The 22,396-nt window shown below is 41.7% G+C and overlaps 4 protein-coding genes across 4 annotated transcripts in view; 1 reads left to right on the forward strand and 3 right to left on the reverse strand.

Annotated features, from left to right (window-relative positions):
- Positions 1 to 2,068: 2,068 nt before the first annotated feature.
- Positions 2,069 to 5,970, reverse strand: EAH_00013670 (hypothetical protein, conserved; the record flags this gene model as incomplete). The annotated part of the gene is made up of 9 exons (XM_013394419.1): positions 2,069 to 2,072; positions 2,507 to 2,734; positions 2,917 to 3,039; positions 3,167 to 3,237; positions 3,418 to 3,477; positions 3,613 to 3,690; positions 3,922 to 4,009; positions 4,313 to 4,525; positions 4,940 to 5,970. The coding sequence occupies 9 exons, from the start codon at positions 5,968 to 5,970 to the stop codon at positions 2,069 to 2,071; spliced, it is 1,896 nt and encodes a 631-aa protein (XP_013249873.1).
- Positions 5,971 to 8,264: 2,294 nt separating this feature from the next.
- EAH_00013680 (ankyrin repeat-containing protein, putative) lies at positions 8,265 to 9,406 on the reverse strand (the record flags this gene model as incomplete). The annotated part of the gene is made up of 3 exons (XM_013394420.1): positions 8,265 to 8,443; positions 8,630 to 8,787; positions 9,153 to 9,406. The coding sequence occupies 3 exons, from the start codon at positions 9,404 to 9,406 to the stop codon at positions 8,265 to 8,267; spliced, it is 591 nt and encodes a 196-aa protein (XP_013249874.1).
- A 645-nt stretch (positions 9,407 to 10,051) lies between these two features.
- EAH_00013690 (zinc finger (CCCH type) protein, putative) lies at positions 10,052 to 13,521 on the reverse strand (the record flags this gene model as incomplete). Its single annotated transcript, XM_013394421.1, has 6 exons — positions 10,052 to 10,111; positions 10,251 to 10,273; positions 10,946 to 11,039; positions 11,686 to 12,093; positions 12,950 to 13,018; positions 13,246 to 13,521. 6 exons carry the CDS (start codon positions 13,519 to 13,521, stop codon positions 10,052 to 10,054), a joined length of 930 nt encoding a protein of 309 aa, XP_013249875.1.
- A 1,094-nt stretch (positions 13,522 to 14,615) lies between these two features.
- The window catches only part of EAH_00013700 (exportin, putative), a gene marked incomplete at both ends in the record, with an annotated part of 9,624 nt that continues 1,843 nt past the window's right edge, over positions 14,616 to 22,396 (forward strand). Inside the window, 12 exons of the mRNA XM_013394422.1 lie at positions 14,616 to 14,735; positions 15,143 to 15,280; positions 15,504 to 15,647; positions 16,137 to 16,188; positions 16,462 to 16,556; positions 17,802 to 17,862; positions 18,276 to 18,440; positions 19,127 to 19,230; positions 19,656 to 19,835; positions 20,098 to 20,296; positions 20,490 to 20,609; positions 21,109 to 21,271. Of these exons, the coding sequence (XP_013249876.1) occupies positions 14,616 to 14,735; positions 15,143 to 15,280; positions 15,504 to 15,647; positions 16,137 to 16,188; positions 16,462 to 16,556; positions 17,802 to 17,862; positions 18,276 to 18,440; positions 19,127 to 19,230; positions 19,656 to 19,835; positions 20,098 to 20,296; positions 20,490 to 20,609; positions 21,109 to 21,271 (1,541 nt within the window). The remainder of the gene's footprint in view (positions 14,736 to 15,142; positions 15,281 to 15,503; positions 15,648 to 16,136; positions 16,189 to 16,461; positions 16,557 to 17,801; positions 17,863 to 18,275; positions 18,441 to 19,126; positions 19,231 to 19,655; positions 19,836 to 20,097; positions 20,297 to 20,489; positions 20,610 to 21,108; positions 21,272 to 22,396) is intronic.

Below are 22,396 nucleotides of genomic sequence, written 5' to 3' on the forward strand. Positions count from 1 at the left end.
TTGTCGTTCAACAATATTATTATATTTGCTTCCCTACTCCTTTGCTGCTGTCTTTGCTGCTGTTGGTGAAGGCAAAGAAACTGTCTCCTTTAGAAACTGTCTCCTTTAGTTTATATCTTTGTCTGTCTTTGTCTGTCTTTGTTTGATTTTGTTTGTTTTTGTTTGTTGTCTCTTTGTTTATTTTTATTTATTTTTATTTATTTTCTCTGCTTCTTTTCGTTTCTTTTTGTCTATTTTTGTTTTCTTTGGTTGATCTTTGATGTCTGTCTCTCCGCCTCTTTATCTCTTTCTTTCTTTCTCTTTATTTATTTATTTATTAATTTATTTATTTGTTTATGTATTTATTTGCTTATTTATCTATCTGTCTCTATCTGTTTATCTCTCTCTGTCTCTTTATATTTTATTTCTCTCTCTCTCTCTCTCTCTCTCTCTCTCTCTCTGTCTCTGTCTCTCTTTATCTGTCTCTGTTTATTTTTTTGTCTGTCTCTTGCTTTCTCTTTCTTTTCCTCTTTAAACGAGTCACAAAAGGCTGTTCGCTAAACCCTAAACCCTAAACCCTGAATTATGACCCTTGAAGCCTAAACCCATATCATCAACTTCTAAACCCTAAAACCCTAAACCCTAAACCCTAAACCCTAAATAGAAGGACGCAACGGGTGCCACCCCAATCATTTTTTAAATGCGAGTTGGGTGAAGCAAAAAACAAAAACCTAAACCCTCAAAACAAAACCCTAAACCCTCAAAACAAAACCCTAAACCCTCAAAACAAAACCCTAAACCCTCAAAACAAAACCTTATTCGCATATTACAAAACCTACAATCTAAACGGAAACCCTAAACCCCCAGTACTAAACCCTAAACCCTAAACCCTAAACCCCTGCAAACGGGCGTTTGCTGCCCAGTCAGGCCGGAGGATCCTGCTGCAGTTCTGCCTGCACAGGCGGCACACCTCACACCCTCGACTCCAAACCCTAAACCCTAAACCCTAAACCCCAAACCCTAAACCCTAAACCCTAAACCCTAAACCATAAACCCTCACCTGATCGTCCGCCCGCCTGCTGAGGTGCTGCAGAAAACGCCGCGACTTCGGTGAATTTTTTCTACAGAATTCTCTGCACAATTGAACACCCAATAAGGGTTTAATAGGGTTTGTTAAAGTTTATTAAGGTTTATTAGGGTTTGCTTGAGCTTATTAGGGCTTACTAGGGTCTATTAGGGTTTAGTAGGGTTTGTTAAGGTTTACTAGGATTTATTAAATTTTATTAAGGTTTATTTGTGAGGGTTTACTGAGGCACTAGGGTTTACGAGGGTTTAATCCTTTATGAGGGTTTACTGATTAGGGTTTATTGATTAGGGTTTAATGATTAGGGTTTATTGATTAGGGTGTATTCATTAGGGTTTATCGATTAGGGTTTATTCATTAGGGTTTATTAATACTAACAAAAGCATAAAACAAAGAAGAAGAGAGACAGAGTCTCTCTGGTGTTTCTCTTGTGCCCCCCGCTGCAATATAACTTGCCCTGTACAAACCTGTGAAGGTAAATAGACAAACCCTAAACCCTAATAAACCCTAATAAACCCTATTAATAAACCCTAAACCCGAACAAACCCTAAACCCTAATAAACCCTAAACCGTTTAGAGAATAAACAAAAAGAGTAAAAACCAGAAAAATTCAATCTCTAATAATATGCAAAACGGAACCCTAAACCCTAAACCCTAAACCCTTAACCCTAAACCCTAAGCCCTAAACCCTAAACCCTAGAATTGAGGCCCAGACGGGGAGCGTTATGAGTTGAACAGACAAAAACAAACAAATAAAAAACAAATAAATCAAACAAAACAAACAAATATACAAATAAAATAAAAAATAAACAAAACAAATAAATTAAAAATAAACAAAACAAATAAAATAAAAATAAACAAAACAAATAAAATAAAAAATAAATATAACTTTCACCTTTCTGGTTAGGGTTTGTACAGCTTCGTTGTATTGCTGCGGCAGGGGCAGCAAAGCCAAACCCCTAAACCCTAAACCCTCGTAGCAGTTGGGTTCAAACACAGCAGGGATCATCTGCACACAACAAAAACCCTAAACCCTAAACCCTAAACCCTAAACCCTGGATTCCAAACCCTAATATCCAAGTCTACCGGCGCCCTCAACAATTAGGGCTAAACCCTTCGTTTTAAAACCCTAAACCCTAAACCTTAAACCCTAAACCCTAAACCCTAACATAGGGGCTGTGCAGCGCACATGGAATTTGTTAGGGTTTACGAGTTTAAAGGGTTTAGGGTTTAGGGTTTCCTCTGCCCCCTCTCCTTCAGCTGGACCCCCACAAAGACAAACTGGGAGAGCGAAAGAAGCAACGACCAGGGGCAGCGGCCTGAGAGATGCGCAAAAGGCTGCTGATGGTTTAGGGTTTAGGGTTTGGGGCGGAAGAAGAGTAATCCCTAGGGTTTAAGGTTTAGGGGTCTGTTTGGTGCTGCTGGCTGTTGTGAAGCACTTACGGTGCATGCAGAGACAAAATGCGCTGCTCATAGGCCGCCTCTTCCTGCTGCTCCTCCTCCTGTTCCTGCTGCTGCTGCTGCTGCTGCTGCTGCTGCTGCTGCTGCTGCTGCTGCGGGGGGCGGCAAATAACATTGTAGGGCCCTAAAGAAAGAGCTCGGCTGTCTCCCAAAAGGATTGGGGGGAAGCAGCAAGCCACAAACAAATCCGCACCCAAGGTGTTGTCCACGCTGCACGCAAACCCTAAACCCTAAACCCTAAACCCTAGACCCTAGACCCGAAGCCCTTCTTAGCTCTCAACGTATCAGCGGCTTCAAACGCCTCCACCACCGCGCCCAGCAGACCGCAACTCCCCAACCGAAACCCCTAAACCCTAAACCCTAAACCCTAAACCCTAAACCCTAGAGCGTACAAGACTGCGTTTGCCCTGGCGTGGAGGGTAAGCCGGCAGCAGCTCCGCACGAAGAGGGGCCCCTCAATGGCTGGCGCGACAACCGAACACCCGGAGAGGCCTTCTAAGAATAAACCCTCAACCCTGAGCGCAAACCCTAAACCCTAAACCCTAAACCCCAAACCCTACATACCAACGCGCTGAACACGCTGACATACAACAGTCACACCATTCTAAACCCTAAACCCTAAACCCTAAACCCTAAACCTACGGCCATGAAATGAAAATGTCGCTGTTGCTGCAGGAAGAAATCCGCAATATACGCGACTCGCCCAAAGCCGCCTGCAACACAAACCCTAAACCCTAAACCCCAAACCCTAAACCCTAAATCGGCGAAACCCATGCCATTCGCTGGCCGCAAAACCCCTAAACAGAAAATAGCCAGCCGCTAGACCTAATAACCCAGAGCCTCAGACCCTAAACCCTAAACCCTAAACCCTAAACCCTAAATTAGGGTCTTACGGAGTTCAGACATCGCAGCGCCCCTTTGAGGCTTCGAATTTGACAGCGTGCCTGAAGCGCCTGTCCGCCAAGCAGCAGAAGCACCTCACAACTGCCCACTCAAACCCTAAACCCTAAACCCTAATAAACCCCAACAAACCCTAATAAACCCTAATAAACCCTAACAAACCCTAAACCCTGCTCGCTTGTCTATACCGTTTGCCTCACCGCCTGCTGCTGTTTGTCTGCTGCGCTCGCGACTCCCAAGGATCCGCTGGGGCCCCTCAGTAGGTGCTGCGTACACGTCACAACCCTAAACCCTAAACCCTAAACCCTAAACCCTAATGCGAAAGAGGAAGCCTTCAAAGGCAACCGAGAACTCCTCTCGCAGCCTCTCAATAGCCAAAACAATACAAGGCAAATCCTACCCATCTTCACAGCAGCAGCAGCAGTAGTAGTAGCAGCAGCAGCAACAGCAGCAGCAGCAGCAGCAGCAGCAGCAGCAAGAAGACCGCGAAGGCTTACTTGAAGGGCCCCCTGAGGCAGCAGTTTATATGGCAGCAGCGGCGACGTCTCTCCAATGAGTGCAGCAGCAAACCCCTGCGGGCTCTCGCTGCAGCAGCAGCACCACACGAACAGCAGCAGACGCAGCAGCAACAACTCTCTCCTGCTCCTGCTGAAAAACGGTGCACCCCTGTGCAGCAGCAGCAAAGGCGGTGGCGGCTGTCTCTGCTGCTGCTGCAGTTGTTGTTGCTGCTGCTCCGAGGACGAAAGGCAGCGGCAACAACCCGTAGCAGCTGCAGCAAAATATACAAACAGCAGCCAAATATACAAACAGCAGCAGCAGCAGCAGCAGTAGCTCCATCAGTAGCAGCAGCAGCAGCAGTTGCTGCAGCAGCAGAGTGCAGCAACGAACCATTCAAGAAAGGCGTCGAGGGCCTCCATCTCAAAAGCAGCAAGACAGCCGTTGTCATCCTGCTGATGCTGCTGATGTTGCTGCTGCTGCTGCTGCTGTTGCTGTTGCTGCTGCTGCTGTTGAGAAGGGCGATCACAACGCAGCAGCTGCAGCAGCTGCGGTAGGTGGTGCAGCAGATGCTGCCGCAGTTTGGTGGAGTCCAAGTGTGCGCTGCTGCAGCAGCAAAAACATAAGCAGCAGAACCAACAGCAACAGTTATGAGAGTAGCAGCAGCAAGAAGAGCAGCAGCAGCAAGAAGCAGCAGCAGCAGCAAGAAGTACTGCAGCAGCAACCTCTGAGCTTCTGCGGGTGCGCAGCAGCTGCAAAGACGGCAGTCGTTGAGACAGGAAAACCCCACAGCAGCAGCAGCAGCACAAGCAGCAGCAGCAGCACAAGCAGCCACAGCGGGAGCAGCAGCAACAGCACGAGCAGCAGCACAAGGAAAAGTAACACCACCAGAAGCAGACGAAGCAGCAGCACAAGCAGCAGCAGAAGCACAAGCAGCAGAACCAGCAGCACAAGCAGAAGCAGCACGAGCAGCAGCAGCACAAGCAGCAGCAGCAGCAGCATTATGTACGTTGGGCTGACTTGTGTGTTGTTTTATTATTAGGCTGCACGCTGCTGTCGCTGCGCTGGGCCTCAGCTGCTGCAGATTGAATTCCTTTTCTAGGAGAGTTAAGAGAAGAAGGAGACAGCCATGGTTCGTCAGGAGAAGGGAAGGGCTGCTGCTGCTGCTGCTGCTGCCGACGAGCTGCCAGCAGCAGCAGCAGCAAAAACAAAACCCGTATCTCCACGACCTCCTCCTGAGCATTCAACAGAGGGGTAGACAACCCTTGAGGCCCTGAAGAAGGAATTGCTGCAGCGGGTGCTGCTAATGCTGCTGCTGCTGCTGCATCAGCTGCAGCAGCAGCAGCTGCTGCTGCTGCTGCTGCTGGTGACTCCCACGCAGCCGATGTCCTTGTTAAGAGGGAGTCCTTTGCTGCTGCTGCTGCTGCTGCAACAGCTGCAGCAGAAGGGTAATACAGCAACGGGAACTGATCGTGAAGTGCTTTTTGACTCTGCTGCAGGTGCTGTTGCTGCTGTAGCAGCTGCTGCTGCTGCTGATGCTGCTGCTGCTCCTGCTGCTGCTGCTTGAGCCATTTGAACTGCCGAGCTTTCCTTCGCGTATGTAGAAACGCCAGGGCTGCTGCTGCCCCCCAAATAGCGACAGCCTCGCTGTCTTTAAGTGCTGGGGGCGCCTGAGCCTTTTGCTTCAGCCGGATGGCTCCCACCCTGCTGCTGCTGCTGCTGCTGCTGCTGCTGCTGCTGCTGCTGCAGGTATTTGCAGCATTGAGGCGCGCATTGAATCGCATCCATTGCTTGAGGTTTACGTACACAGGTTGGGGGTGTTGTGCAGCTGCTGTACCTGCTGCAGCATCTGCAGCAGCAGCTGCTGCTGCAGTTCTGGTGTCTTGTCCTGGGGGCACCCTGAGGGCCTCTAAGAAGGCTAAGCAGTGGCTAACAACATTGAAGACAGTCCACTCAGGTGCTGGCGTTGCAGAGAGAAAATCTGTCGTCTCTACAGACAAACGAAACGCGGGGGCCCCCCAACGAGGGGCATCGAGTTGGGGGGCCCCCATGGGGGGCCCCTCTGTCGGCTGTGGCTGCGGAGAAGCAGCGAAGCTTTTGCTTTTGCTGCAGCAATTCACTCGAGATGCTGTCAACAATAAAGAAGCAGCAGCAGATATGTGATCAGGATACACCTGAAGAAAGAGGGAAGAAACCGCTGAGGCTGAAGCTCGAAGCACAAGGCGGTCTTAAGACCTGGGGCCTGCTTCTGCTGCTGCTGTTGCTTCTGCTGCACGTGCTGCTGCTGCTACTGCTGCTGCTGCTGATCGTTTAGAGGGCGAAAAGGTTCATCTGTGTGCAGCACAGCCATCGTCTAGAGACTTCATAACTGGCTGAAGCCCCCAACGAAACGGAAGTGCTGCCGACGCTGCAGCCCCTGAGCTGTACGTACACCGCAAACATACTCAAGGAGAGAAATTGTAGAAGAAAAAGAAGTACTTAGCCTCAAGAGAAAGCACGAAATAAACAATAAGTTATTTCAAAATGAATCATTAATTTATTCCCAATTGTTATTTCTCTTTTCTTTAATCTTTTAACGGCTTAACACCCCAAAGGCAGGTCGCACCAGCGGGGCTGTCGTTTGTATTCGGGTTTGTATTATTTTTGTTGTTTATATTTCTGCATTTGAGAGTTAAACAAAATAAAATAATTTATTTTATTTACTTATTTCACCGTCTTTCCGCTGGGTTTAGCTGACTGCAGTGCTCAACTGCTACTGGGCTGTACGTACAGCTGAACTCTGCAGTGTGCGTGCAGCTGAATCTGTTTGCGGTTCGAAGGAGGTTTTATAACATAATGCATTTGAAATCCATTTGAATTTCAACAGAGACAAAGGGGTTTAGGCTCTCCCGCCGTATGGAGACATAGAAAGGGTACGATGCAGTGTATATGCAGTTCTGTTGTGTAGATTGCTCTTCAAGCTTCACCAAGCGAAACGCTGATGAATAAAAATTGTCGTTTCTGCTGCTGTAAATTAAACCCTAAACCCCCGTTCGAATGCTGTCGGGTTGTCTAGGGACAGCGGATGTGTAAAGAACAGAGGCATCCAACAGGCCTGTATGTAGTTAACCGATGATGCATACATAATATTTGTTTGTATGCAATATAAAAACAAACAAACCGTTTCCTTCTGCAACTTCCGTCAGCCTCTTATGTAGCTGCTCGTACGTCGCGCCGGCAGGAAGTTTTAAGCTCTTGTCTGCTGCAGCAGCCCCATAGAATGGATGTAAGCTGTGCAACACTTAGCGGGGGTGTAGGCTTATTAAAGGAGAGTACCGATTGCATAGACAGAGAGACGCAAACAAGAAGGGCGAGAGACAGGACAGGGGCCCTTGTAGGGCCCTGTGCTGCCTAGTTGGGCCCCCAAAGCTTGCCAGTCTATGGAGGGTCTCATCTGCATTTTGTTGAATATCATTTATTGCTGTTGCTGCATAGAAATAAAATCGTAAAACCCCTCACCTGGCTAACATCGTCAGGAATGTCCCAGGCCAGCAAATGCGGCAACTTTAAAAAGCAGAGTTATGATGGATGCGAGGTGAAACTTAAAAAATGCTTTGAATTCAAAAAATGTTTTTTTTCTGAATTGGGCTCACAACAACGCCGTCTTCGCGCGAAACATCGGTGATTGTAATTGCATAAGAACTTGTTTCATAAGGGGCTCCTGTAGTTATTCAGAATTAAAGAAAATGTCTAAGTGGCCTATGCAGCTTCAATTTCATGCTCAAGCCACTGACACACCCGACCATGAAAACTCAGGAGGTTGGTTGCGGCTCCCGCAGGCGGCGCCGAAGTTTTTGTCAGGAAGCACACTCTTTTGTTCTGAGCTGGAGCAGCTGAAAGTACTGAAATCTGATAAAAAAGAATAATATAATTTGATGAATTCCATTTCATGGCGTAGTACTCGCAAACACCGCACCCGAACTTTCCACTTGCAACTCCGCAACGCTCGAGATGATGAACGTGAATAAAAAATTCAAAAAAAGCAAAGCTGCTCTTTCTGTACAGTGGAAATACATTTTTAAATGCTGGGGATGAAAATTATTTGCAAATCCTGAAGGATAAAGCAGCAATCCACAACTTGCTCGGGAAGAAGAAGGGCTTTTGAACGAATAGTGAATGTGGTGTACGTACACTCCAACTTTGATGATTTTCGTGATATGTTCATGAGAGCTGAAAGGGAAGAAGATTAAAGAGAATTTATAGAGGCCTAGTTGTAATGTAGTTTTAATTGTATGTTTCGCTGTGCATTTTTCTTTTTATCCGTATTTGATGACGCGTTTCAATTTGTAGCGGCGCACATTTTTTTTCATTTCTTCTTGCCTTTCCCTTTTTTCTTGGTCGGCATTTTCAGCGGTAGGTCGAGTTGATCCATGGCTAGCAGCTGAAACAAAGCCAAGTCTTTGCTATTTAAACATTTTGGAGGCGGCAGCAGCCTCGCCAGGTCGCTGTACTTCCCATGTTCTGCCCAATACGCCGCATCAAACCCTGAAGCCAACGGAAGTTGCAAGCAACAAACAAAGACCAACAAGTGATAAATTCTCTTGCCTGTTCCTTTGCAACAAGATATGCATGCAAATGCATTATTCGGTGGTTTTCTTGTGCACATGTTTATTCTTGAGATACCTCGTCAGCAATCAATGAATGAAACAGAGAAGTTGCATCTATCTATACCCGATTTGTCTGTTATTGCTGGATTCGCTCCTGCTGCCAGCATCTGCTCCGCTGCTCCCTTGCAGCCAACGCGAGCGGCGATGTGCAGTGGTGTTTGACCCAGGGTGTTTTGTTGATTAGGCGAAGCTCCAAAGGAAAGCAAACAAGAAACCATTTCCCTGAACTGCCACACACAAAGACAGACACAGAACGTGTTTTTCTTCTTCGACGTTTTGCTAATAATAATGATAATATTAGATTATTATCAATTACTATTAGTAATGCTATCTAATCCAACGCAAGACGTAGGCCAGCTACCTGGGAAGATTTAACACCTCTAGCAACGAGAAAATAGTAAGAAGAAAAAACAAATATTCTTCGTACAGATTGCTGAGTACGCGTTTCTTTGAAGATGTTGGTAATGGATTATACGAAGGCTGGCTGTAGGGGTCGTGCCTTCTATCCATTTCGCTGTATTAAGCAGAATTTGTTCTGTGTATACATCTACTTTATTATTTTTCTTTATTTTTTTGTTTCTTCTCACTCATTTTTGTTTCTTGCAGCAAAATGCAGAGCGGTGTTACCGCCGATCTCCTGCATTTCAGCGGCGTTGGGGTCTCCCCCATGTGCAAGGATTTCTTTGAGTATTTCTTCTTTGTTTAATCGAGCAGCTAAGATTACTAAAGTAGTTCCATTACAATCTGCTGCCTTTGCAGCTTCCGGTGTCTGAGTCAGCTGCAGCAGCACCAACTCAACTCGCCCTGATTTCACTGCTTCCTGCAGCGCTTGGAAGGCCATTTTGTTTTACTAATATGAAATAAAGCGTAAATAAAATAATTAAAGTATTATTTTTACTTTTTATTCAGGTTTCAAGCGAGAAGAGCAGCTACAACACCCGCGATCGGCGAGCAGCGAAGCGGAAAGTTGAAGTGATGATGCACTGAAAAGCATGCATTGAAGGTTGCTGCAGCCCTTTGACATATTCAAATAAATAAACTTCCTATTATTTCTTGTTTTGCAAATATTTAATAATTTACTTCCTCATTTCATAGAGAACGACAGCAGCGAAACAGAGCCGCGGTCGCACGCCACCGAGTCTCTATCTTTCAGGACTCAACTAAAGCAGCAACCCTCTGTCTCTTTGCTTGAAATACACAGTAAAATTGTTGAAATAATCTTATTTCGTTTGGAAATTTATATATTGCACATATTTTGCGGGCAATGCATGCATATATGCATGCATGCATGCATGCATGCATGCATTCATGCTGCCGCTCTGCATGCATCAAAATATCGGTACCCTTGAGACGGGTTTCATATTATTGTTATATTTCACCGTCCTCAGCTACAGGTAGCTAGGTGGAGGTACACTGCAGACAGCTGGGGGAGAATCAACGCTCTTATAACAACGCATACAAGTTTCATAATCTGTATGAGGAGCAGTTACCGTAATTCCTTTAATCTTTTCTTCTGGAGCAGAATCAATATCTCAATAACTTTCTGCTATAGGAACACCCCCAACAACCCTAAACACTACTCATAGAGCTCCTGCACACCTTCTTCAATAGGGCTTGCAGCATTTCATTGGAACGCAAAGAAAAGAAGAAGCAGCAGCAGCACTTTAGGCCTCGCAGTGCCTCACGAAACGCCTGCAAATGGGTATTCCTAAGCGCAAACCCTAAACCCTAAACCCTAAACCCTCGCTAGTGCTCGCCACAAGCGCGTCTAAGATGAAGGCTGTATGCATTCATATCTCAGGATCGGTTGAGGTTTGAATGAGGAAGGCAATGGTAAGGAGAGTAGAAACTTAAAGAATAAAAAATTGGGGTTTAAGATTCAGGGCAAGACTTCTACAAAAAGAGGAAGAGCTGAATTGTTTATTTATTTATCTGCAGTGTATATACAGCTGTATACAGAGCCACTTGTCTCAGCAATTTCTGCATGCATGCAGCCCTCATCCATTATTTTCTTCGTCTTCTTCTTTTTCTTCTTCCTCTTCTTCACTGGTATCATTGTCGCTGTCTCTGTCGCTGTCGCTGTCGCTGCTGTTTGATTTGTTATCATCATTATTATCATGATTATTGCTGCTGTTTGTTTGCGCTTGCTGCGCGTCGCTGTTTCGTTCATTAAGAGCTTCTTTCTCTTCAATTTTTTTGATAAGTTTGGTTGCACTGTTGAATATTCCATAGGTATCAGCACCACACTGAGGGCATTGTCTACTTTTCCTGAAATTGTCTATTGCACATTTCTCGCAAAAGTAATGATTACATTGAGTTATAACTGGATTCATCTTTAATTCCCATCTCTTTCGACAAGATAAACAAGCAAAAGGTAAACCGTCTTTATCTTCTTCATCATCACTATCATCAGAAGAACTCGCTGAAGAAGATCCAACACCTTCTTCTCCCTCTGCTTGTCGCCGCAGCTTTTCCTGCATATTGCATACATCAATTAAATGCAAATAAATAACAGTTCAAAAGTTAGTTTTTGTTTGGTTTTAAAAGACAGACAGAAAAGAAAAATAAATAAAGAGAGATCCATTAAAACATACAAACAATACAATACAAGGGTAAGAAGAAACAGAGAAATAAATTTAAATATGAAAATAATAATGCGAGATAGACAGAAAAATAGAAAAAAAACAAAGAGAGACGCATAACACTATTAAAACAATAAGATAAACGTAGAGACCAAAGATAATGAAATACACAAAGAAAGAATAAAATAAAGAAAAGAGAAACAGACAAACAGAAACAAAAAAACAAAGAGAGGAGTAAAAAAGAAATACTCCACAGGCACACAACAACAAAATAAATTCAAACAAACTAAAGAAGATAAAAGCATAAAAATCAAACAAACAAATATCAAACAAAACAAAATCAAACAGACAAATTCAAACAAACAGAAAAGAACAAACGTGGAAAGTAACGGCAGAAAGAAGAAAAGAAGAAAAAAAAGCAAAGAGAAAAAAGAAAACAAAAAGAGTCCTTTCAAATCCTGACGAGCGAATATCCTAATAGAAGACGAGGGTTTAGGGTTTAGGGTTTAGGGTTTAGGGTTTAGGGTGGACAATTTACGAGTTTTTTTTTCTGTATTTCTTCCCATTCTTTTTCAACCTGCCATCCTTCTTTATAATCTGTTCGATCATGAAGAAATTTGCAGCAATCTCCATAGCCGCAATAACCAGTTTCTTTATAATCTTTGCATATTTCAGGTTTATAATCAACATACATAGTAAGTCGTACATTGTTTGCTCCTCTAGTAGGCCCGTATAACCCCGTCGTCTTATTGCGAGATAAAGCTCCTTCACTTGGCTTTACATATCTTCTATAAGCACCAATACCTCTATAAATACCCGACTTTAATTCGCCTTTCTCTAACTTCTCATTTATTTCTAAATTTCTCTCCATTATCGACCGATGGTCTGTCGCTCGGTCAGGATCAACATCCAGCACTGCTGTTGCACGGGCGTCATCATCTAGATCCTGCAAATAAATAAATAAATAAATAAATATATTTATTTATTTATTTGTTTATAATTAATTAATTTAATTATTTAATTAGTTTGGTTGTTAGTTCAGTTGTGAGTTGTTGTGTTACTGGATTTTAAATAAATTAACAGATGGAGGAGGGAAATGAACAATAATAATTAATAATAATGCATAATAAAAAATTAAAACAATAATAGCAATAATAATATATAATTATAAATAACAATAATAATAATAACAGTAATAAATAATAATAAGAGAAACAAAGTAGTAATAGTATTTGAATAAGACATGCATCTGGGGCAAAGAGAAATAAACGCGAAAAAACAAAAAATAAAATAATTAAAAATAAATAAATAAATAAATAATATATTTATTTCCATCCGTAATCACCAACAACAAACAGCAGCAAACAGCAATAAAATATAAAAAATAATTAAAAGAAAGAAAAAAGAAAGAGTAAAAATCAACATCAAACAAATGCAGTAAAAAACATTGAAAATGTCTAATTATAAAAAAAGAAAAAGACAGCAGCGACTTCGTACTTCGGGTGTACGCAGACCAGAGACAGATAGAGAGAAAGATATGCATATTTGTATATATGTATATACACATACATATTTATATTAGACATATATATTATATATATATGAATATACATATTATATATATATATATATATATCGCACCCATAAATACTATATGTATATATATATACAATAGATTATATAGTATAGATATACACTTATATGTGCAAATATATTTTTATATAAAAGCATGCACGCATATATATTATATATACATTTAATAAACATCTTCTTAATACAATTAAATGCTGCTGTTTGCTTACAAGGTTAGGATTGCTTTCTTGAGCGAGGGCATCGGTTGGCTTCTCTACTGGGGGCGTCTCGCTCTTTGTCTGCACACCGCAAAACACCCTAAACCCTAAACCCTAAACCCTAAACCCTAAACCGTAAACGATAAACCATAAACCCTAATCTGCAGCATCAAATGCAGCAATGCTGTAGGCAGCGCCTAGCTAGATCGAAATTCACACCCTAAACCCTAATCCCTAAACCCTAATCCCTAAACCCTAATCCCTAAACCCTAAACACTAAACCCTAAACCCTCATATAAGCTGCGTACTCTTCCAACAAGAAAGTGTTTGCAGAGTTTATTTTTCGTTTTCTTCCGCTTTGCAATCTTTGCATGTTCTTCATCGCTGCCGTCTGACTGTGCTGCTGCTGCTGCTGTTGCTGCTGCTGCTGTTGCTGTGTCTCCTGCTGCGGCTGCTGCTGTTGTTGCTGCTGCTGCAGCAGCAGCAGCAGAAGAAGAAGCATCTCCTGAGGCCTCCGCAGCTGCAGGGTCTGTTGGGTTTGGTCGCTTGCGCACCCCTTTGGGTGCTGCCCTCTTGATGAACATTTACGGTGTATAGGCAGCTAAAAAAGAATAAGAAAGATATACAGAAAAAAAGAAAATGTCAGCAGCAATACCTAAAGTGAAGAACAAACAAATAAATAAACAAACAGCCAGAGAAGAAATGCAACAAATGAAGTTAGAAAACCCCCTGAAGATGGAAACTAAAATAAAGCCGATCTGCGGTGTACATGCAACTCAAAAAAATAAAATGTTTGTTTTAATTAAAAAAGAAAAACCCTTACATTCAGCGACGAGTTAAAAGCCCCAAAATGTAGCCGCCGCAGCCCCTAAGGCTAAGAAAGAATCGAGGGTTTAGGGTTTAGGGTTTAGGGTTTAGGGGGGCCCCCCCTATGCTGAGAAGAAGAGAGCTCCCGAGATGGTTTTGTGTGTCGCTGCAAATGAATTTGTTTAGAATACACAAAAAGACATCAAAGGCTTTTAAAGAACAGCTTCGTTCTTCTCAACCCCCCCACGCAAAGCATGCAGACCCTATCCCTAAACCCTAAACCCTAAACCCTAAACCCTAAACCCTAAACCCTAAACATTCTTTCCGCTGCCCTCCTCCTTAGGATCGGCACCCGCCATCTCCTCTATACTCTTCTTTTAATATCTTTTCAAGGCCGTGGGGTGTACATACACCTCAACCGTCGGCGCCCGCATTCGCTTATTAGTTTCCTTAGCGTCGGGTTTCTTCTTCTTCTTTTGCGTTTTCAGCAGAGTCTAGGGTCTCTGCTCAACCCTAAACCCTAAACCCTAAACCCTAAACCCTAAACCCTTGGTCAGCGGGTTTCTTGAGAGCTGAGCGGCGGCTGTTGCCGCTGGGGTATGTTTATTTTTTTAATATCCCTGGAGTTATTGTTAAATCTTTTGGAGTTCTTTCGTTTATTTAAGGGGGGAACAGAGGAGAAAAGGAAAAGAAAAGGCGGCGAACAAACTGCTGCAAACCATTCTTCATCAGCTGCCTATACACCTGAGCTGCCTATACACCTGAGCTGCCTATACACCTGAGACCTCTCTGTGTGTGCCCCGCAGCTGCGGAGCTGCCTGTACACCTCAGCCCTTTAGATGCTTTTGTTTCTTTTCTATTTCTCTTCAAAATGCAAACCCTTACAGACCCCCGCGCTCTACTGGACCCCAACCTCCCCTTCAATGAAGCAGCAGTGCAGCTGCTAGACAGAGTTGTGGCGGCTATGTTCCTCTCTAACAATGATGTAGAGGTTAGACAGCTCAAGGGTTTAAAAGGGTTTAAAAGGGTTTTAAAGGGTTTAAGAGGGTTTAGGGTTTAGGGTTTAGGGTTCGGGTCCTATCATATCGGTTAAACAACTTAAGGGTTTAAAATGGTTTAACAGGGTTTAAGATGGCTTAGGGTTTAGGGTTGGGGATCTATCACATACCGACGGGGGAGTGCTGTCGACTGTACTGGGGTTTAGGGTTTAGGGTTTAGGGTTTAGGGTTTGAGGTGTATGTACACTGGGATGTGGCAAATAGTGTGGTTTAGGGTTTAGGGCTTGGGATGCATGGGGTACGAACGGGGGAGTGTTCTCAACTTCACTAGTGTTCAGGGTTTAGGGTTTAGGGTTTAGGGTTTAGGGTTTAGGGTTTAGGGTTTGGGGTGTATGTACAGCGGGATGTGGCGCATCGGGTTTTGGGGGAGTTTAAAAATATGCCGAATGCGTGGACGCATGTCGCTTTCATTTTAAACTCTTCAAAAGACCCGAACACAAAGTTCTTTGCTCTTCAGATTCTAGAGGCAACCATTACGGTGCTATATAAACCCTAAACCCTAAACCCTAAACCCTTGCCAGAGGCTATCCCCTGCCTTTGTGGTTCGCGTGCTGACCTGAAACCCTCATTTGCTGCTGCTGTTGCATTTGCTTCGTCGGCGTTATATATATATATATATATATGCATATGTATATAAACCGCAGGATTTAGGATTTAGGGTTTAGGGTTTAGGGTTTAGGGTTTAGGGTTTTGATGTTCAGACGCGCTGGAATGTGCTGCCGGAAGCAGAGAGAAACGGCATTAAGGCTTTCGTTACATCTTTGGTTATTCAACTGGCGAGCGATGAGGGGAAGCAAAAAACAGAAAAACATTTCATCAACAAGGTCAATGAAAACCTCATTCAGGTAACACAACAATTAGGGTTTAGGGTTTAGGGTTTAGGGTTTAGGGTTTAGGGTTTAGGGTTTAGGGTTTAGGGTTTGAGGGAGAAGGGCTCCTTAGCCACCGTCTCTGAAGATGCAAGAGAAGGTCTAGGGTTTAGAGTTTATAGGGTTTAGTGGGGCTTAAGGTTTATTAGGTTTTAGGATTTCTACTTCTCTAGGGTTCATGGTTTATGATTGAGTAGGGTTTTGTAAGGGTTTAGGGTTTAGGGGGGACTATACGGTTTAGGGTTTAGTATTTTTGTTTGTAATATATATATATATATATATATATATATTGTTACATACATATATATATATATATATAACAAAAAAAATAGAGTGTGTCTGCATGCTGGTGAAGATGATTTCGACAAAATGTTTGTTTCTTTTTGTGTTTTGTTTGTTTCTTTTTCTGTTTGGTTTGTTATTTTTTGCGTTTTGTTTGTTTCTTTTTGTGTTTTGTTTGTTTAGATAGTGAAGAGGGAGTGGCCTGAGCGGTGGCCTTCGTTTATTTCTGAAGTTTGTCAGTCTAGCCGATCAGGACAGGGGATATGTGAAAATAATATGCGTTTATTGAATATGTTATCTGAGGAGGTGTTTGATTTTGGCTCAACGGGGACAGTGTCTAGACGTTTAGAGCATTTAAGAGAAGAATTAACAAAAGAGTTTAAAGAACTGTACTCAACATGCATGTTTGTTTTACATAGTTATATATCTTCACCTTCAGCTGTACGTACATCTCTAGTGCAGCAAACATTACGGTGTATAACTCATTTTCTTAAGTGGGTACCGTTAGGCTATGTCTTTCAGACAGATATTATTGCTATACTTCTTGAGCATTTCTTTGAGGATATTGCGTTTCGTTCGGAGTGTTTAAGATGCTTAACAGAGGTAGCTTCTCTTCAGCTATCTGTTGAAGAGAAGCAGATGTTTGAGAAACAATTATTTACTCTCTGGGCTAAGCTCAGCGAGAGAGCTCTGCAGACACCCAAACAATCGCTTAATTATAACGACCCCGCCAGTGTACCCCCGCAAGTCCGCCTCTTCTGGGAAACTACTTTCTGTCAGCTCGCACTCTGCCTCACAGGTATACTCCTCCTCCTCCTCCTGCTGCTCCTGCTGCTGCTGCTGCTGCTGCTGCTGCTGCTGTGGGTGATGGTGATGGTGATGCTGCTGCTGCTGCTGCTGCTGCTGCTGCTGTGGGTGATGGTGATGGTGATGCTGCTGTGGGTGATGATGATGCTGCTGCTGCTGTGGGTGATGTTGATGCTGCTGCTGCTGTGGGTGATGGTGATGCTGCTGCTGCTGCTGCTGTGGGTGATGCTGCTGATGATGGTGATGGTTGTGCTGCTGTTGCTGCTGCTGCTATGAATGATGATGCCGATAGTGCTGCTGTTGCATCTGCTGCCGCTGCTGCTGACGTTGATGATGCTGCTGCTGCTGCTGCTGCTGCTGTTGAGTTACCATTATTTCGTTGTATTTGTTTGGTTGTATTTGTTTTTCGTCTTCTTTGTTTTTTTAGCGTTTGCTTGTTCATCATCTACTTTGTTATTTATTTATTTGAGTGTATTTATTTATTTTGTTTATTGTGTTATATTTTTTTGATATTTTTATTTCTGTTTTTAAATGCTGTTCTTGCCCTTTACTCCTGAAGCTTATAATTTATTTATTTATTTTACTTTATTTGTTTATTTATTTATTTATTTAATTTAATTAATTTAATTAATTTATTTTGTGTTTAGCTTTCCTGCGGAACCACCGGGAGAGCGTCGTGGAGCCGTACGACAAGCAGATGAACAAAACGAGTTGTATAGACGTCTTAAAACTTTTAGTAGCAATTAGCAGTGCTGGACACGACGAAACGTTTCAAATATGTTTAGACTTCTGGTTTGCCTTTGCGGAGACACTCCTTCATGAAGTTCATCAAGAAGCTAAAGTAATTATTCTATCATACCCCAAACCCTAAACCCTAAACCCTAGTTGCGCAAAAACGGCAGGTCGCACCTCCAGCTCCAAACTATTCGGCAGGCAGAGACACGCTTTTCTTATTATTATATAAGCTGTAGGGGTTAGCGTTTAGGGTTTAGGGTTTAGGGTTTAGGGTTTAGGGTTTTGGGTGCTGTGTTGTTTGCGCAGAAGAGGCAAGAGCAGCGGAATGCTGAGGGTCCGCTGTTGCTCTCAGCTGACGGTGGAGAAGGTAAACAAAACCCTAAACCCTAAACCCTAATCCTTTGCAAGGCGAGGGTTTCTTCTGTCTGTACACTTCAGAATATCCTACCTGCAGGGGGGTTATGCGGCCCTGGGCTGCTGAGTTGTTGTCTCGCTGTAAACCCTAAACCCTAAACCCTTGCGTTTTGTTGAGGACAGACATTTATTCTGTTTGTCTCAGTGCAGTCGTCGTTTTGCTTTGTCCACCAGGGTTTAGGATTTAGGGGTTTAGGGTTTAGGGTTTAGGGTTTAGGGTTTTTGTATTCTCATAGTATTTTATGTATTAAGGTTTAAAATTTAGGGTTTATGCATTGATGGGTGTCGTTTTTTTGCGGTTTTAAGCGGGAATTTAGGGTTTAGGGTTTAGGGTTTAGGGTTTAGGGTTTGAGGTTTGTTTGTTAGGTTCTCTTACTCCTGCTGAGTTATCTTGGAGAGTAAAACAGTATGCTGAAGTTTTAAACGAAGTTCGAGGGGTTTTAATTAGTAGGATGGCGAAGCCACAAGAGGTGTATATTCAATTTGATGAGGAGACAGGCGAAGTAACACGCGATTATGAAGTAGATACAGGTATATATATATTTATTTATTTGTTTATTTATTTGTTTATCTATTTAATTATTTATTATTTATTTATTTATTTATTTAATTGTTTTGTTTTATTTACGTATTTATTGTTTTGTTTTACTTATTTATTAATTGTTTTGTTTTATTTATCTATTGTTTATCTATCTATCTATCTATCTATCAATTGTTTCGTTTTATTTATTTATTGTTCGTTTGTTTGTTTATTTGCTTGTTTGCTTGTTTATTTATTGTTTGTTTGTTTGTTTGTTTGTTTTGTTCGTTTGTTCGTTTGTTTGTTTATTAATTGAAATGAAAGACTATTATTGATTAATAAATAAATAAAATAGATAACGCAGTTTAATTAACTAATTATTAATAAATATATATATGAGTAGTTCGCTTAATTAAATTAATAAATTTATTATTTTCTGTATTTGTTGCCAACGCCTGAAGGAGTAAATCACGAAGTAATAAATGCATTTATAAATAATTACTTAATGAAATAATAAATAAATAAATATAAACAAATAAACAAATAAACAAATAAACAAATAAATAGTTAAATAAGCACCACATTAATTCGTAGATGGGTTTATTTAATTACTTATTGTTTATTTCTGTTTGTTACTTTTATTGTTTGATTTATTTTTATTGTTTTATTTATTTTTATTTATTTGTCTACTCTGCAGCTGAGGTGTCTCTGTACAACACAATGCGCTGTACACAAGTACTTCTAACAAACTTAGGCCAGTTAGAAACCCAAAGACTCATGCTCTCCGTACTTCATTTAGAGGTATGTGGGGCTGCATGCATGCATGCATGCATGCATGCATGCACTTGCATGCATGCATGCAGTGAGAAGTGCATGCATGCGTGCAGTTGTTGTTGTGAGGAAGATGGTCGAGACAGAGAGAGTTATCTTCATCTGCGATGCTGTATCTGCAGCAACAGCAGCAGCAGTGGCAGCAGCAGCACATGCTCCTTCTGCTGCTGCTTCTTCTGTTGCTGCTTCAGCAGCAGGAGGAGCAGCAGCATGCGTTGCTTCATGTGTATATATGTATGTACATATTTATTGTTGCTGGTGTTGCCCTTCTACATATATACATATATTTATATTTATATTTACACTTATATTTATATTTATATTTACATTTATATTTATATTTATATATTATATTTATATTTATATATATGGTTGTTTGTGGGGTGTACGTACAGTGCATGCACGCCCCCATTCAAGGAGAGCAGTGGAATTCAACTACTTTAAACCGGCTTTGTTACAGCATTGGGTCCATCAGCGGAGCGATGAGCGAAGCAGTCGAGAGGCCTTTCGTTGTCGAAGTTATTCGCAGCCTCCTCAACCTTTGCGAGTCTATGAGAGGAAAGGGAAATAAAGCGGTACGATACGCGGGATTAGGGTCTAGGGTTTAGGGTTTAGGGTTTAGGGTTTAGGGTTTAGGGTTTAGGGTTTTGGATTTGTGGTTCATGGTTGGTGGTTGTTCACAGGCTCAGATTTGAGGGTTTTAGGGTTTAGGGTTTAGGGTTCAATATACGCTTTAGGGTTTAGGATTTAATATACGCTTTAGGGTTTAGGGTTTATGGTTTATGGTTTGTGGGGTGTGGGGTGTGGGGTGTGGGGTGTGGGGTGTACGTACACCAGATAGTAGCGAGCAACATAATGTATGTAGTCGGTCAATACCCTCGTTTTCTGCGAGCATACTGGAAGTTCTTGAAGACAGTCATTGCTAAATTGTTTGAGTTTATGCATGAGTCCTTTCCGGGGGTGCGCGACATGGCCTGCGAAACTTTCTTAAAGGTTGCTCAAAAGTGCAAACAAACCATCGCAGCCACCCACCAAGGTAAACCCTAAACCCTAAACCCTAAACCCTTAATGGAAAGATCAACGTGGGGAAGGGTTTATGAGGGGGCTGCAATAAGAATGAAGAAACACTGCGTGATGACTCTTTCGACTTAGGGTGTAGAGATTAGGGTTTAGCACTTAGGACTTAGGGTTTAGGGTTTAGGGTTTAGGGTTTAGGGTTTGTGTTGCAGAGGACGAGCGTAACTTCGTGTTAACAGTCATAGAAAACCACTCGCAGCAGACATCAGTTTTAGATGAGAAGCAGCAGCTTCTCTTCTTTGAGGCGGTGGGACATATAATCTCTGCTACCCGTAAGCAAACCGTAAACCCTAAAACCCTAAACCTTAAAACCCTAAACCCTAAACCCTAATTTTGAAAGGACGCCCACGCAGCGCAAAACCCTAAACCCTAAGCCCTCTTGCGTTGTGTTAAGAAGATGCATATCTGACTGTACACCGCAGAAGGAAGATAGAGACAGCAGCAGCAAACTTCAGTAGAAGCAAAACGAAACTCAAGCAGAGCCCATGTTCTGTTTTTGTTTTTGTTTCCTCGCGTTTGTTTCTGCATGCTTTGCTGTTTATTTAATCTCCTTTCGTCTGTTGTGCTGCTGCTGGTGTCTTTCTGCTGCTGCTGCTGTCTCTCTTGCTGCTGCTGCTGTCTCTCTGCTGCTGCTGCTGCTGCTATCTTTTTGCTGCTACTGCTGTCTCTCTGCTGCTGCTTCTATCTGCTTGCTGCTGCTGCTGTCTGTATATGCTGCTGCTGCTGCTGATGTCTGTATATGCTGCTGCTGCTGCTGCTTGTTTGTTGCAGCACCAGGTGTGCAGACAGAATGTATTGCTGCTTTGATGTCTTCGAGCTTAAACAAATGGAAGGAAACTCTTGCTCAAAGAAATTCTAATCCAGATGCACTTTTTTCAGTTCACTCTTCAAGACAACTTGTTCATATTATTCGGATTAGTCAGCGGATTGCAAAGTATGATTATCTTTATCTTTTTATTTATCTTTTTATCTATCTTTTTATTTATCTCTTTATTTATCTTTTTATCTATCTTTTTATCTATCCTTTTTATCTTTCTTTCGCTCGTATTTCTTATCTTCTTATCTTGCTCTTCATACTGTTTATCTTTTTGTTTATCTTTTTTATCTTCTTATCTTGCTCTTCGTACTGTTTATCTTTTTATTTATATTTTTTGTCTTCTTATCTTGCTCTTCATACTGTTTATCTTTTTATTTATATTTTTTATCTTTTTTTAGTATTGCTCTTATCCTTTTTATTTTTTCCTGTCTTTTTGTCTTATTTATCTTATTTATCTTTTCTTTGATCCTTTTAATCCTTTTCTTTTTATCTTACTCGTCTTATTTACCTTATTTATCTTATTTACATTTTTAATCTTTTATCTTATTTATCCTATTTATCTTATTTATCTGATTTATCTTATTTATCTTATTTACCTTATTTATCTTGCTTATTCTTTTATTTAACCCTTTCATTTTATCTATCCTTTTAATCTCATTTATCTTTTTCTTCTTTTTTCACCGTCTTCATGAACAACTAAATAAATAAATAAATAAATTAATTAATTAAACAACTAAATAAACAATTAATTAATTAATTAATTAATTAATTAATTAATTAATTAATATTGTTATGCAGGTCAACTGGTTCTGCATTCACCCCTCAATTACTTCAATTATACACTGAGATGATGGAAGTGTACGGACTGTACGGACAGAAGATTGTCTGGGAAGTTCAGAGAGAGGGTCCTAATAGAATAAAGCATGCAGACTTAAGAAGTCTATTTATTTATAAGAGAGAAACTCTTCATTTATTTGAAGTGTATGCTGATGAAGCACTCAAAGATACACATGCACCTGCTAAAAAAGAAACTGTTAAAGAACTTGTCGGCCAGGTCTTACAGCCTATTCTACAAGACTACAGGCAAGCACAAACCCTAAACCCTAAACCCTAAACACATCCTACACCCACACGTCTTATTCAAGCATGTACAAATCGCGCAAACCCTAAATGCGTCTACATATATATATATATATATATATATATATATATATGCACATCGTGTGTCCTGGGAGTATGCAG

The sequence above is a fragment of the Eimeria acervulina genome, genomic scaffold (assembly GCF_000499425.1).
Source record: "Eimeria acervulina Houghton genomic scaffold, Eah_scaff79, whole genome shotgun sequence".
Classification (NCBI taxonomy): domain Eukaryota; phylum Apicomplexa; class Conoidasida; order Eucoccidiorida; family Eimeriidae; genus Eimeria; species Eimeria acervulina.